The sequence below is a fragment of the Eumetopias jubatus genome, unplaced genomic scaffold, assembly GCF_037043125.1.
Source record: "Eumetopias jubatus isolate StellerSeaLion01/CBP00866 unplaced genomic scaffold, mEumJub1_p1.0 scaffold_7, whole genome shotgun sequence".
Taxonomy (NCBI): domain Eukaryota; kingdom Metazoa; phylum Chordata; class Mammalia; order Carnivora; family Otariidae; genus Eumetopias; species Eumetopias jubatus.
Window position 1 is genome coordinate 10,171,172 of NW_028274813.1, and position 15,385 is coordinate 10,186,556.

Genomic DNA, 15,385 nt, shown 5'->3' on the forward strand with positions numbered 1-15,385 from the left:
AGGCTATACCTTGGCTGATCAGGACCCCTGGCCAGCGTGGGCAGCTGGTCACTGAGATTCAGGGCCTGGCCTCCCTCAGTGGCTCCCCTCCACTGTGGCCGACTGGTCTGAACTCAGGCATCCCCGGTGCAGCCCCATATTGCTCAGCAAGCATCCCCGCCTGGCTCCACCTGCTGTCCCTCCCTGGCCTCACCCGTGCGTCTCCTGTGGGAGTTTGCCCCAGAGCAGAGTGTGTCTGTGGCAGGCCAGCGGGTGTGGGCCAAAGACTCACACAGGTCTCACCCTGTCATTAACGAGCAGGGTCCTTCCCTCCCAAACCAGGGCAGGGACCAGCATTCTGGGTCAGCATCTGCCTGGCTGGTCTCAGCCCTCACCACGCACGATGGGACCACGGCCCTCGCCTCAGCCCCTCCTGCTGCCGTGGCCGCATTCCCATCTGCACCCCTCAGTGAACAGAGACTGACAGTGAGGCCTCTCGCCTCATCCAGTCACTTGGTGGATCTGGCCCAGATACATCTCGACAGACAGGCCTGCCTCCCTGGCAGAGGGAAGGTGGAGGTTCATGGCCTCCTGCAGGGGCTCCTCCTGATTTTAGCAGCTCTGGAGCCCCACATCTCCACGGCCTGGTGGGCCTGGTCTGTGAGTGGATCAGGATGTGGCTGACCCAAGCTTGGGAAAGAGCCAGAGGCCCCTCTTTTCTAGAAGGTTTCGCTGGGCCATCTGCTCTGTACAGCTTTGAGGATGCGAGTCATGTCTTTGCTAAAAGTAGCATCCTGAAGGAAGAGAAACACTGTCCATCACTCTTGGTACTGCGGTCACATAGGGCCTATTATGGAATGTCACTAAATGGGGAAGGAATATTTGCATGATTTTTCTGCTCATTAGAATTAGAGAAAGCCGAATTGAAAACAGGTGTAGGGGCACCTGGGTGGCTCCGTCGGTTGAGCGTCGGACTCTTGATTTCGGCTCAAGTCATGATCTCAGGGTTGTGGGATTGAGCCCCACGCTGGGCTCCCTGCTCAGCATGGAGTCTGCTTGAGATTCTCCCTCTCCCTCTGTGCTTGCTTGCACAATCTCTCCCTCTTTCTCTCTCTCTCTCAAAAAAAATATCTTAAAAAAATAAACAGGTGCATCGGGCTCATTGCTCTTGCATCCTGGGATCAGTGGGTTTTAGGGTAAGAATTTCATTTTATTTTAAATCTTTTAAAAATTAATTCTTAGGGAATACCCGTTCCTTAAAGACAACTCAGAAAATGCAGAAACGTCAGGAGGGGGAAACCACCCCATCATTTCATTACCCTAGCGCAACAGGCAGGCAGAAAGCAATTTGTCATTTTCTTGAATGATCAAACACTTTGATGTGAGTCTTTAATTCCTGCTAACCCCAACAGAAACTATGTATTTCATTGTTTCTCTTCCCCCAGAAGAACTCCATGCCAGCTAAGGTAATGGAACTGACTGATCATTGTAGAGTGCTGGAAAAACAGCAAAAGAAAGAAACGGGGGATAATAGGAAGGACCCTAAGAAACCCAGCTATCAACCTCTTCCCATCAATGACAGCAGTGATGTTTGGGGTGACTATTTAATAGTAATCTACCTGTAGAACACTCCAGGTTCCAGAACCACAGTGATTGGGAAATGTGCTAGTTGCAAAAGATATAAATGGACTTCATTAGAAAAGCCACAGCCCAGCAGGTGTGGTCTAAATATTGCGGGGCTGCCTCCGGGGATGAGGAGAAACCCCCGAGGAAGTGGTGTGGTCATTGTTCCCAGAGTCTCCATCACCTGCCCACTCTGGCCAGCTAATTTTATTGGCCTTTGGTCTACTTTTACCAAGAAGCTATGGAAGTATAAATAATAAAGCAAGAAAAGTAGATCCATTTGGCCGGCTCAGTGGATTTCTCCTGAATGTACTGTGAGTATCCAGTGTTGTTGGTTGGTTGCTCTTTGTCTACTCTGTGCAAAGTTGTGGGAGGATTCAGTGCAGTCCCAGGGTGGGCGTCTTGAAGGAAATTCTGGAGGATTTCCAAATCGGAAAACCCTTCTCTTGAGGAGTGTGCTGGGCATTTTGGCGAGCCCTGATTCGTTTTCATGGATGTCGATCCCCAGTGCTTTTCTAGAAGAAAATCCTTGGTGAGAGTGGAATGGGGTCCTTCCCATTCAGGTCTGCCCCTGCCCTGTGGCTTAGGCTATGCCCAGCCTTGTCTGTGAGCTGTTTGTCTATCTTTATCTCTCCCTGAGGACAGAAGCTATATCTACCAACTCACGATTTTGGGGAAGAAAGGGAGGTCAAGCAGCCAGGCCCACGTACTGTTGCAGAATTGCCTTAATGAGGTGGGTTTCCGCTCTGATCCATCAAAAGGCGTGGCGTGACCTCAGATAGCTCCCTTGTCTTCTGGGCCTCCCTTTCCCCTTTATGGCATGAGTGGCCCTGAACTTGATGGTGGCTCAGCCTCTCCAACCCATGCATTCCCTCATCCTGGAATGAAGTCCCTGAAAGCAGGAGGAATGGGCTAGATAAAGAGCTGGGAAGTGCATGAGGATTTGGAGAAGTGTGTGGGGCCGGCAGGGGGTATTGCCCCTCAGGAGAGAGAGCTCCACGAGTGGGCTCCAGGGAAGGCTGAGGGCAGGCACATAGTGAAGGCTCCAAATATTTCTTGAAAGGATGAAGACAGAAATCTCCAGGGCAAATGTAGCGGTGAGACTGTGGCCTCGTGTCCCACCCTCTGTTTCCCAGGAAGGAGGACAAAGTCTACAGCAACACTCATTGGATTTTGTTCCTAGGTCTTCTCTCATGTCCAGCAGGGGAGGGAGGATATGTCTTACCACCACTTAGTTCTAAACCTGCTTCAAAAAATAATGTCTAATATGTCTAGCACGATCTCCCCTTAAAACCTTATCAGTCCTTTAAAATAGGTGGACCCCAGCCCCTAGCTGGGACGCCCAGGGCCTTGGTGCTGGTCTTCTGCGGTGCCAAGGCACATCTTTAGGAAGGGGCCTGAAACCCTGTAGTCCAAGGGAGGGCACTGAGTTTATGCAAGTGCTGTGCCCTCCATGGAGAGCTCTGGAAAGGACTGCAGGGAACCTGGGATCTCAGGGGGTCTGGGGTTCCTCAGGGCAGGACAGGACACCTCTGTCCAGCCTTGCAGGAAGAGGCCCCTCACTGAGCAGGGGGCACTGTGGCTGGCTGGCAGTCACTCACTAGGGCTCAAGCCACTGGGGAGGGGAACCCGTCCAGAGCACCCTAAGCTTTTTTAGTCTCACTGGCTTGAGGACCGAGACTGCATGAACTTTTCCCTGCCCCAAACTGCCATGCTCGGAGTGGTTCTGATTCCTGCAGGGGCTGTTTGCTGCTGTCTTGTTTTCCCAAACTACCAGTGGGAGTAAGAACGAACGGACTTCCAGGATTCTTGTTGAAAGTGCTAGCCTATCCCTCTTCCCCCCCGCCAGTCTCTTCAGTTGGCTGATTCCCATTACGAAGCCCACCAGGACAGTGTGGGAGGTGAAAGCAGAGCCCCTCCCCAGGGACCCCCTCCGCGTGCAGACCCAGGGTGCCTGCGCCGCTCCTTCAGAGGGCTCCTCGCCCGGCTTGGATCTTTCTTCAGGAGGAATGACTCCTGAGTCAGGGCCATACTATTTCATCTATTCATAAGAGAAAGGAAACGATTCCCCCAAATTAAAAGGGAATGTGGGAACAGGAGAGTCAGAGAGGAGTTGCAAGGCGGATGGTAGCTTTAACCGCCCCATGTGGCCCCCACCAGGCTCAGGTCCTATCTTGTTCTTTTTCTTCCTGATTGTGTTTATTTATTTTATTAGGGTGACAACCACACACAAACACACACTCCAAACTAAGAACCAACAAAGAATTGCTCAACATGGACAGTCTATCAGTTTACTGGGAAATAACCAGTTGCTCAGCTATTTTAATGAATAGAATAAAAGTTAGCCTCCTCAGGCATTTGGGACTGGTACCCATCTAACAAGTTTGAATCGAGTTCAGAGCCTGTGATGACGAATGGAGAGGCCCAGAAATGGGGCTAGTGTGGGCTGTTTGGGGGAAGAAAGGCCAGGCTGTTGGGACTCCATGGGGCAGGGCAGGGGGCTGGTGGGGACCCCAGTGACACAAGCTCAAGGAGGTGGGGTAAGCTGAGACGCGGCCAAGGTGTGGTCCTTGTCTCCACCCCCAGGGGCAGCGAGGCGATTAGCAGCATCTAGTGGGGAGGAGGCCAAACTATCACTCCCCTGGCCCATTTAGCAGATGAAGACACTGAGGCTCGAAAGGGTTGACAGACTTCTTCTGAGCCACCTCACAGACACACAAGCAGGAGAGGACCAATATCCAGACTTTTAATTCCATAATCAGTTCTTGTTCCAAAAACTTGGAGAAGTAGAAAACACTTCTAGGGGCCACTGACCGAGCAGTGTGTATGTTGTGTGTGTGTGTGTGTGTGTGTGTGCTGTCCATGCCAGAAGCTTCCAGCAGCTTCCCTCCTCTGCTGTAGTTTCTGTGGGTTCTGGCCCTGTGCCTGGACCCACACTCTGCTCCAAGCCGGTTACCCAAAGGCTTTGCATCTCCGCTGCCCAAAGGCTTTGCATCTCCGCTGGCTGGTGGGGAACCTACTGCTGAGATAGTTCTCTCCATATTGATGGAGGTGGCTAACTTCTCCATTCCCAGGTGTTGGGAATTAGCTCCCAGGCAGACACCACCTACTCTGAATACAAGAAGCTTCTATTTTTATTTCTTTTCTTTTTTTCCCCAAAATTTTATTTAAATTCTAGCTAGTAATCACATAGCGTGAAATTAGTTTCAGGAGTAGGATTTTGTGATTCATCACTTCCGTACAATACCCAAGGCTCATCCCAACAAGTGAAGCTCCTATTTTTAAACCAGGCTGACTCTGTAAACAGTCCAGCCCACTAACCTGAGAGATTGAATCCTTTCCATCTTTAATTTTCTTTCCTTTATCTGAAACATCCTCAGGGGCTTTACAAATCTTGCCTTCTATAACCTATCTTCAGACAGTCCCTAGAGCCCTTGTCCATCACCAGCTACGTTTAATATTTACTGAAATCTATGTCATTAGGAGTGGAAGGTGCTGAGAGATCACCTAAGCTCAGAGAGGGGGTGTCCTTTTTGAGTGTCACACAGCAGAGAGGGGTGTGAGATCGGAGCCAGGAGTCCTCACTGCTTGGTAGTCCTGGGATTTTTTTATACACACTTGTGTTTGTTAAGATGTTTTTGGTCTCATATAGCTGCTTTTGGTCTCATGTAACCCACACTAGCACTGCTGGAAGTCTAGAAGCAGGGTGGGTGGGCTCCGGGTTCACCTAATCTGTGGCCCCAGCTCCAATTTCTCTGCAAAGCCCTGCATGCATTCACACTTTCCTGCCCCGGACATCCAGAGAAAGAGCGAGGGCAGCACCCCAATACGCCAACAAAGAGCCCTGAAATTCACCTTCCTTGGATCCCTGAAGTCCTATGCCCCTCCCTGAACAGCTCTCAGGGCTGAACCTCACTGTGACCTGGTTGGATTGGGTCCAGCTCCTGAACCACACCCCCTTGGACCTGGGGAGGTGACCCTGCCCCTGAGGCACATGGGCGGTCTAAGGAGGGGGAAACACCTAGAAAAATGAAGTTCCATTAGGAAGATGGAAGCAACGGGTAAGATCCACTAGAATTTTCAAACCCTGGGTCAGAGCCTCTTTGAAGACCTTGTCCTCTATGCTGCGGGCTGTGTCCACAGGACCTGGCATAGAGGGTTTGAGGCCACAAAGAACTTGGGGATTTGGGGCACTCCCAGGCGCAGGTCCTGTGCAGGTGTTCATTCATCCTCTCATTCAGTCAACTGGAAAGAGCCTACTCAGTGCCGGGCACCAGGGATTTAGCTGCGTGGACCCTATTGGTGCCGGGCCCAGTTCCCCCAGGCTGGTGGCGATATGCGGGTTAGTTGCTAACAGCTCACAGCTTCCCTCCCCAAACCAGAAAACTGCCTTCGGTGAGTAGGAGCTAACTGAACCCAGGAAGTTCTACCCCAGGCCCCAGGTCTCCTGGGGGCAGACCCTAGCTACTGACCACTGTCCAAACGGCCTGTATCCTCATCCCACAGGGTTGATGCTGCCCTGTGGTTGATGCTCCAGAGCCCTCTCCCGTGGATCAGGCCAAGTCTCCATATTACGAGGGGCCAGACCCTTGCTCAGTTCCTTCCCTTTCTGTCCTGCTTCCCTCACTTCCTGAGGAGTTTCTCCTATACGGGCAAGGCCCGAATCCCCATTTCAAGCTCTGCTTCTCGGGAATCCAATCTAAGACAACCATGAACAGCTTTTACCGTTGAGGACTGCACTATTTCCCATGGATTGCAGGTAAACAGAGATGTAAATTACAGGAGAACCCATAGTAATAACAAAGGATCGAGCGAAAAAATCTGCTTTCATTTGACACATAAGTTGGTGTAAAAATCATTGGCAGTACCATGTCCAACTAGAGAAATCAACAGGCTTTTTAGAATATCATACTTTTGGCAGCTCTCTATAACCTTAGGACTAGAAATGAAGGGAAAACTAAAAATGAAACTTTTGTGCCCCCAAAACTCAGTCTTGTTGGGAGATTCTGAGCTGAGAAGTGGCTACAGGAACAGCAATCCTGGAGCCAGCAGATTTGGCTTTTCCTCTCTATCACACTGCCTCTCTTTCCTGGAAAAAGCGTAGGGAAAGAGGTTTATTAGAGACCTGGGTTCCCCTGGGATGTGATCTTAGACAAAGGGCTTTATTTCTGCAAATTAGTCAGGATTCTTTTGGTTGTAAGGAAAAAAAAATCCAACTCAAACCAGTCAACCCTAAAAGGGAAATGTATTGGCTCTTGTAACTTGGAGAAACAGAAGTGTGTGAGCCTCAGGTAAAGCTTGATCCAGGGACGCCAAAGATGTCACCACATATGTCTCCCCATTTCTCTCTTTCCATCATAGGGGCAGTGGGGTTGTTTTGTTCCTTTTTTCTGCTAACCTCAAGTCTACTACTCAACAGGACAATCTCCAAGGAAAATGAACCCCTTGCTGGGCCTGGGCCTACTTTTGGCTGGCCTTCTCACTGTGGAAGGTCTTCTGAAGTCCGACTTCCCTCTGGGACCACAGTATCGTGGACCTGTGAGCCAGATCCAGTCATGGAAGGGAAAGAGGGCAGCCGAGGAGCTCACAAAGCGAAACACAGACTTCAGTTGCAACCTTTATAGGAAGCTGGCCTCCAATAGCCCCAACAAGAACATCTTCTTCTCCCCCTTGAGCATCTCTGCAGCCTTCTCCATGCTGTCTCTGGGTGCCCAGGACTCCACCCTGGATGAGATCAAGAGGGGCTTCCACTTCAGGAATATGCCAGAGAGAGACCTTCATGAAGGCTTTCATTACCTCATCTACAGGATGAATCAGGGGAACCAGGACCTCGAGCTGGACCTTAAAAACATCTTGTTCATCGACCAGAAGCTGCAGCCACAGAAGCAGTTTCTGGCAGATGCCAAGAACCTGTACGATTCAGACACTGTCCGCACCAACTTCCAGAACTTGGAAGGTACTAGGAAGCAGATCAATGACTATGTCAATCAGAAAACCCAGGGGAAAATCAACAACCTGATCAAGAATATAACCCCTGGCACTGTGATGCTTCTTACAAATTGCATTTTCTTTCGAGGTAAGGCTTGGGTCATGTTGGTATGGAAAGGATAGGATTTCCAGTAGACTTGGATTAAAGTCCTGGTTGGCCACATGCTTGCTCTGTGACCTTGAATTCATATATAATTAATCTTTCAGAACCTCACTTGTCCTATGTAAAATGAGTGCCTTTATATGTAACTCATAGGGCAGTTGTTGGGACTCAAAGTAAAAATGCATGAGGAATGAATTTGGGGAAGTCTACATTATTCTCCATATGTGCATTTTCATTAGTACTGATTATCCTAACACAACACTGGTTGTAGAGGTTGGAGTGACATTCTTTTCCCCATTTCTTAGATGAGGAAAGTGTAACACGGAAAGAGATTAATGGACTTAGAGTTACAAAGCCGGGACTAGAACTCACTTCTATTGACCCATAGGCTGTGCACTTTATGTTAGTCCAAGTAGACACCCAGCACGGTGATTGTGTTGATGATGATGATGATGATGATGATGATGTTCATTTTGGTGGATGCATTGGTCTCCTTGTCACATTCTATAGATTCCCCAAGTCTGAGGGTGAGAGACTAAAAAAAAGATGAAAAAACATTCCCAAATCCAAGCTTCAACCCTCCCACACCACCACACACACCCACTCACCTGCCCGATGCACACACAAAGTTGGTCAGCATGGGTGAGAATCAGAGGCCCTCAGGTCAGGCAAGATCTCTGCGGGGCTGTCAGGGACATGGTCCTGAATACGGAAGTTCAGCTCTCCCAAAATCCACAGTGAGACTGATGGCATAGAGGAAAAGAGCAGAGGGAGAGAAGAGAATCTGGAGTTTTCCAAAGTCCCCACATCACTTAGATTACAAAAGCAATGGCAACAGTGAGGCTGATGATGACTAGCATCCACTCAACACTCACTGTACAAGATCACTGAGCTGTCCTGCCTTTCTTTCTTTTTTTCTTTCTTCTTTCTTTCTTTCTTTCTTTCTTTCTTTCTTTCTTTCTTTCTTTCTTTCTTTCTTTCTTTCTTCTTTCTTTCTTTCTTTCTTTCTTCTTTCTTTCTTTTTTTTAAGATTTTATTTATTCATTTGAGAGAGACAGAGAGAGCACAAGCAGGGGGAGCAGCAGAGGGAGAGGGAGAAGCAGGCCCCCTGCTGAGCTGAGAGCCTTATATGGGGTTCAATCCCAGGACCTGGAGATCATGACCTGAGCCGAAGGCAGATGCATAACCATCTGAGCCACCCAGGTGCCCTCTGTCCTGCCTTTCCCACTCAGCCACACAGCAGCCCTATGAGGTACCCATCAAAATCTTCATTCTTCAGACAAGGACACTGAAATCCAGAGAGGTTAAGACACTGGTCTAAGGTCATCCTTTCAGAACAGTGAAGCCAGAGTTGAATTCAGGGACTTGGCCCTCAGGGCCCCCTACTGGGGGCTCTGAGGTTGGCAGGTGCGAAAAGACCCAGGTCCAAGTTTATGCCCCATGGCATCAAAGAGTTCCCAGGGTGAAAAAGGAAGGGTCCAAACACCCAGCTTTGAGTGTTTGCTGCTCCTCAGCAGGTTCCCAAGAGCAGCTTGTTCCATTGGTTTTCTCATTCCTACATGAGAGCAGCTACTCCAGGCATGACTTAGAATCGAGTATTTTTCACTCACACCAGACCCAAATAACTCCCACTAGGTATCACCCAGACCCCTCTGCTGGAACACAATCTGTGGGCTCTCTCAGCCTCAGAAGCACCTGGGCTTCAGGCAGTCCACAGTACCCTCTCAGCTCAGCAGCCCTGGTCGTGGCTACTTTGGGAACAATCAGACCCATGCCCATCTTACCAGGAGTTCCCAGGGCCTGGCACAAAGACCAAGGACTCCTGGAGACCTGCCCTGACATCCCAGAACATCCAAATGCCCTCCTTGAATCCATGTGGACAGAGACCAGTGGTTACCTGGGTCCAGTCAGCCCTTCCCTTTCAGGACACTCATGCCACTTTGTCTTTCTTCACTCCTAAGCCAGGTGGCAACATGAATTTGATCCAAAAGCAACTAAAGAGGAAGACTTCATTCTGGATGGAAACAAGCGAGTGAAGGTGCCCATGATGTTCCATGGAGGCATGTATGAAGCCGGCTATGATAGACAGCTCTCCTGCACTGTTCTGGAAATGCCCTACCAGGGCACGATCACTGCCACCTTCATCCTTCCTGACGAGGGCAAAATGAAGAATGTGGAGGCGGCCTTGAAGAGGGACACCCTTGACAGATGGAAGAAATTAGTCAGACGAAGGTACGAGGGTGCCTGGCATATGCAGCTGCTTCCTTCTTCCTGCCTTCCCTTCCACTCTTTGCTTCTTCTAGCCCAGATTTATTGAGCTCTGACCCCATGGTCAAGTCCTATTCTGCGCTCCATGATGAACTTGTGTTTTGGTAGGAAGTAGACCAGAAGACAAGTCACAGGAATGTAGCGAAGCCCTTGTTTATAGAGGGAGATGCTTATATCATGAGAGTAGAGTGGACAGAGCAAAACCATGGTCCCCGGTGGTGGTGGCGGAGGGGGGTGCCACGGAGCAGGGAGCACCGGAGCTAAGTCTTCCAGGCTGAACAGTGGCACGTGGGGATGGGAGAGGAGTCATGGAATCCCAGGCAGAAAGGAACCACCAGGACAACCACGGGCTGTCAGAGGGAGCTGTTTATTGTACACGGAATCATGTTTTCCACTGTAATATCACAACAAAACCAGCAAAGTGTGCCCCAAATAAGTTATAATAGTTGAAGGACCAAAGTGAGTCAATATTCTAAAAAAGAAACCATAAAATTAGAACAGATTTGAGATGAGCCAACAGAATTCTTCTCAGGCATGTGCTTGACAGTTGATTTTCTCGAGAAGGGTCAGGGCTGGGGCTTGCAGGGTTGACTTGGTTAGGAGTGGTGTTGGGATGGCCTCCTCCCTGCTCTGTACACTCTCTCTTCCATCTTGCCCTCACCCCTGTTTTCCACCCAACGGGTCTTTACCAAGAGCCTCTGCCATGGCTGACATGCTGTTGGGAGCCGGGGAGGATTCTAGGGCAGGTAGATAGGATGCTAGGACAGAGCTGGGCTGCCATGGGTGCTCTACCACACCAAACACATCCTCGGGGGAATGGCAGAACACATCTTGGATATCTCAATTGAGCTGAAAGCTCCATAAAAGAGAAATTCCGGTTCTGAATGCTTCAGATAAAGTCACTGTACCGGGGGGATGGGGAGAAGCAGCAGGCCACATGGCAGGTCATCCCAAGAGGGCTGCTAGGCTTGGGGTCTGCACAGCATCCCCCGATCCTCCCTGCTACAAACCCGGGCTGGTGGTAGTCTTGGCCCCGAGGGCTCCAGAGGGGCTTGGCACAGCAATATGGAGCACCACTTACTGGCCCCAGAGCTGCACCCCATGGGATATTGGCAGAAATAACTTGGAGATGAGGATTCTGAGTTCCCCTAATCCAACTGGAGGGTCTCAAGTCATCATAATTTGAATCCTAAAGGAAATGTGACCTTACGGAGCCCACATTGCATGAAGCCAGGATTTGTGGATAAAGTTGGGGTAGAGGTAGTGGAGCCCCCTTTCCCTTCACCTCCCATACCCCTCATTCCCCAAGACACCTCTGTGAACTCGGAAACTGTAGGGCACAGGCTGGAAACCACCAATCTCCTTGGCAGCTCATTTCACTCAGAAGAAATGACCCAGCTTGCCTGACGCCTTTGCCTCCTTCAGAGTTTCTCAAATCTTCCCTGAGCCCCAGGATTGCTGATAGCCCCAAGCTGATCTGTATTTTTCTCCACTGCACACACTGTCTTCTTATACACAGACTCCCAGTCTATGTATCGATGATTACGGGATGCTTTTCATCGTATGGACTTTCTTGTCTGTCTTCCCTGCTAGAGCACGCACCCAAGGGCACGGGTTGTGCTTCTTCTGTTCACACATGCATCTAGGCATCCGATTGGTAGAGAGGAGGCACTTAATTTGTTAAGTGAATGAATGAGTGGAAAGGTAAGTCTGGGAATCATTGGGCCAATGGCCAGTATTTAAAGCCATGACACTGAATGAGGTTCCTCTGGAGGGAGGAAAGACAGAAGAGAAGAGGACCCAGGGGTGAGGCTTGGAGGATCACAGACAGCCCAGGTGGGCGATGAGATGATTCTGGCAGAGGGTGAGCGAAGGAGTGGCCTGTGAAGGGGGGGAAGATGGACTTGGGTTGGAATGCTTCAAGGTGGAAAAAGGCGATCCACTCTCGGAGAGCTGTCTCTTGGGTCAAGCAAGCTGAGCTCAGCCATGACCCTGGAAAGTGGAAGGTGGAGGGAGAAGACCCAAGTGGAGTGGGCTGCAGCAGTTGTGGGAGGAAGTGGAAATCTCTGGCAGAGACAACTCCTTTCTACCATGAAAGAAAGAAAAGGAATGGGCTGGAAGCTGGAGAAGTGACTCGGGGCCAGTGGGGATGTGTTTGCTCTTGTTTTGTAGGATATCAATTATTGGAGAACATGGTCTCTTCCTGAGGGCGATCAGGCAGACACCATTCACGATGGATGGCGCAGAACAGATTGGAATGCAGGCAGGGGCGAGGTCCTGGATAGGCAAGAAGAAATGGGGCTCAGGGCCAGGGGGACAGGGACCCAGGGTCCACAGGTTTCCCGGGACCACTGATCCCAGCCCGCAAGCGGGGAGGTCCATTGGGTCCCACCCACGGAGGATGTGAAGCTGCTAACTGAAGGGCAGAAGGAGGAACACCTGCTGGTCAGGGACTCCTTGAGCACCCACATCCATTTGCTTTACACTCTTACTGCCCCGTCTGCTGTGATTAGCACGATCGTTTCGCCCAAGTGGCTTAGGGAGGGGAGATCATTTGGTCCACGTCACGGAGCTCATGAGAGTCAGAATGCGTTTGAGCTCAGTTCTACCTGGTTTCAGATCCCAGGCCCTCGCTGCCTCTGGCATCCAGCCTGCTGGGTCAGGACTGGCTCAGGGCTTGGGCAAGGCCAGCACTGTGAGGGGGACGACACTTCCGTGTCTGCAACCAAAGAGGCCCTGAGACCATTTCTGTGGGTGAGGGCCTGGGGAGGGTGTGCTAGGAAGAACGGGCACGGTTCAGAGAGCATAGGTGGTTTGAAGCCAGGGTCCTGGGGCCAGAGTCCCTCCTCGTTGTGGGGACAAAGAGAGGGTCTGAGACCTCCGGGGCTGGGAAGACCAAGGTCCCATTCATCACCTCTCCTGCGGCCTGCCTGGGAAAGCAAAGAGACCCTGCCACTCACCTGTCACCCCCATCTCCCCAGGGTCGTAGACGTGTCCCTGCCCAGGTTCTCCATCACTGGTAACTATGACCTGAAGAAGACACTCTCCTACCTGGGTATCACCAAAATCTTTGAGGAGCATGGTGATCTCACCCGGATCGCCCCTCATCGAAGCCTGAAAGTGGGTAAGGTAAGCCTGCCCGGCCCGGATGCCACGCCTCCCGCAGGGAGCCTTCTTGCAGCCCTGGGCCAGAGCCACTGTCCCAGCAGCCGAATGAGCTGGGTCTGGTCCTGCCAGTCAGGCCGGGCGCTGATCCAGCACTGTCCCTCACCAGCCCTTGTCACCCTGGGACAGTCACATCACTTCCCCAAGCGTCATGTTTCCAGTCTTTAAGCTCCTGGTCCCATTTTGGAGGTCGATTCCGTGCAACAAACAAGTGATCAAGGCCTGGCACATTTATCGGTCCTAGAACCGCTCTAGGTCTGACCCAGAGCCTCTCCCAGAGACCTCACGGGCTTGTTGGGAGTAAGCTGCAAACGTGTGCATGACCAAAAGACGAACCAGCCATGGGCCCCGGGGTTTCCAGCAAGGCTGAGCACCTGCCTGCTGGGGGCAGAGAGGACCGTATGGGGTAGGGTCCCCAGGTTGAGCAGAGATAATACAGGACACCCAGTTAAATTCACATTTCAGGCAAGTGACCAATAATTTCTTTAGTCCAAAATATCGCATGGAATAGACTTACACTAAAGATATTCATCGTTTATCTGAAATTCAAATTTAATGGTCCATGCCCCATTTCACCTGGCAACCCTACTTTTAGGTTAAAAGGGCATTGGGGGTGGGGAGATTGCAAGGAGCAGAGACAGGTGCGGGGAGGGTCTCCCAGTCGGGGGAGCAGCATGGCCAGAGGCTGGGCTGGGGGAGAGCTTGGCATTGTGGGCAGTGGAGACCGGCGCGTTCTAAGTGGGAAGTTCGAGCCAGTCTGGGAGAGATCCCAGTAGGCACTGATTCAGATTTATTTTCCAATTTGCAAGAGGAAGAAAAACAGTAGAATTTTCTCCCTTTTAACATAGACTTCCCATAAATAGTCAGTGCCAGCTACCCCTTTCCGGGGGCCTTTACTCAGTTCCACGGCTCATTTCTTTTCTGCAGTTAGGTGTGCCCATGGCTGTGATTGTCAATGGCTCCTGGCTGGCGCGCTAGTAAAACTGTTAGGATTTTGTAGAATGGAATGAAATGCATCAGTATGTACAGAAACTTCCATGTCCTAGGGTGAATCACTGCGTCACAGATGTGGGTGCCCTGGGGTAGATCTGGCGTCTCAGTTGTCTCTGATGCCCCCCCCCCCCCGATTTCGTTCCTTTCTCACCGTCCCCCAGGAAGCTAAGAGGAGTGTGAGCAGGGCTGGAGGCTTCCTGGTGGGGATGTCACCAAGTCCCTCCCATCTAGCTAAGGTTCCGCAGATTCTTTCTGCCATTATGATGCTCAGCACTTCCCTGTAATTCACGGAAGGATAGCACACCCCACTCCATCCTCCCTGCTGCAGCTGATGCTGCCCCAGCTGCATTGGTCCCTTCACGCTGAGTCTGCTTGTCCCGCATCCTTCCGGCAATGACAGCAGAAGGAGCCTGTGGCGCCTGGCACCAGCCAGGTTACTGCTGTGCTGGGCCACCCTGGCTGAGGCTTTTCCCTCTCTGGGCCTCTCACTGTCCTTGGCCCAGAGTGGCTTCGCGACACTGACCTCGATCCTGATTCCTGCAGGCGGTGCACAAGGCGGTGCTGAAGATGGATGAGAAGGGAACAGAAGGTGCGGCCGCCTCCGGAGTCCAGACGCTGCCCATGGAGATGCCGCTCTCCATCAAGCTGAACAAACCCTTTCTGGTGTTTATTAGGGATAGCGTCCTGCCCACCATCATCTTCTTGGGAAAGATTGCTAATCCTACTGGGGAATAAGGGGGCGTTCCAGCTCGCTGTGGGCCCCAGAGGCAGCCTGGGGCTGAAAATGTTTCATCTGCCTCAAATTGGGATCCCAGGACCTTCTAATCTAATCCCACGCCTTCATGAGCTCCCAAGACCACCATCCAAACAGGCAGCGCCGCTGGCTCTGGGGGCTCCTGTGCACCACCGCCCACCCCCCCCCCCGTCCCCATCCTCCCTCAGCCCCCTCCCTGCCCGGTCCAGCGTCATTGGGCTTAGATGCCCCACCCCCACCCACTTGGCTGGCTGTGATCTTCTCTCCCTGGAGAGGCAGAGGGGCTTTGTGATTTAATAAACACCCCCTCAGTTCTGCTGGCTGTTGGTGGATAATTTGGGGAAGCTATGAGACAAGGCAAGTACCTGGGCTTTGGAGTGAGAGAGACCTGGGTTCAAATCTTAGGAACAAAGTGTCTTTGGGAAAGCCACATATCTCCTCGGAGCCTCTATTTCTGTATTCCTGAAACGAGGACAGGGATACTCCCCTCTGGGGCTCTGAAGAAACTAGCA

General features: G+C 51.3%; 1 protein-coding gene across 1 annotated transcript; it reads left to right on the forward strand.

Annotated features, from left to right (window-relative positions):
- The first annotated feature begins 7,014 nt into the window (after positions 1–7,014).
- SERPINA12 (serpin family A member 12) lies at positions 7,015–14,854 on the forward strand. The gene is made up of 4 exons (XM_028104793.2): positions 7,015–7,678; positions 9,655–9,925; positions 12,943–13,090; positions 14,663–14,854. The coding sequence occupies exons 1-4, from the start codon at positions 7,039–7,041 to the stop codon at positions 14,852–14,854; spliced, it is 1,251 nt and encodes a 416-aa protein (XP_027960594.1). The 5' UTR covers positions 7,015–7,038.
- The last annotated feature ends 531 nt before the right edge of the window (positions 14,855–15,385 follow it).

Bases quoted from the DNA above. Each gene is read 5' to 3' on its own strand.
- SERPINA12 (XM_028104793.2), top strand. From the start codon at position 7,039: ATGAACCCCTTGCTGGGCCTGGGCCTACTTTTGGCTGGCCTTCTCACT. The intron at 7,679-9,654 runs GTAAGGCTTGGG...TTCACTCCTAAG, and splicing joins AAATTGCATTTTCTTTCGAG to CCAGGTGGCAACATGAATTT. The intron at 9,926-12,942 runs GTACGAGGGTGC...CCATCTCCCCAG, and splicing joins AAGAAATTAGTCAGACGAAG to GGTCGTAGACGTGTCCCTGC.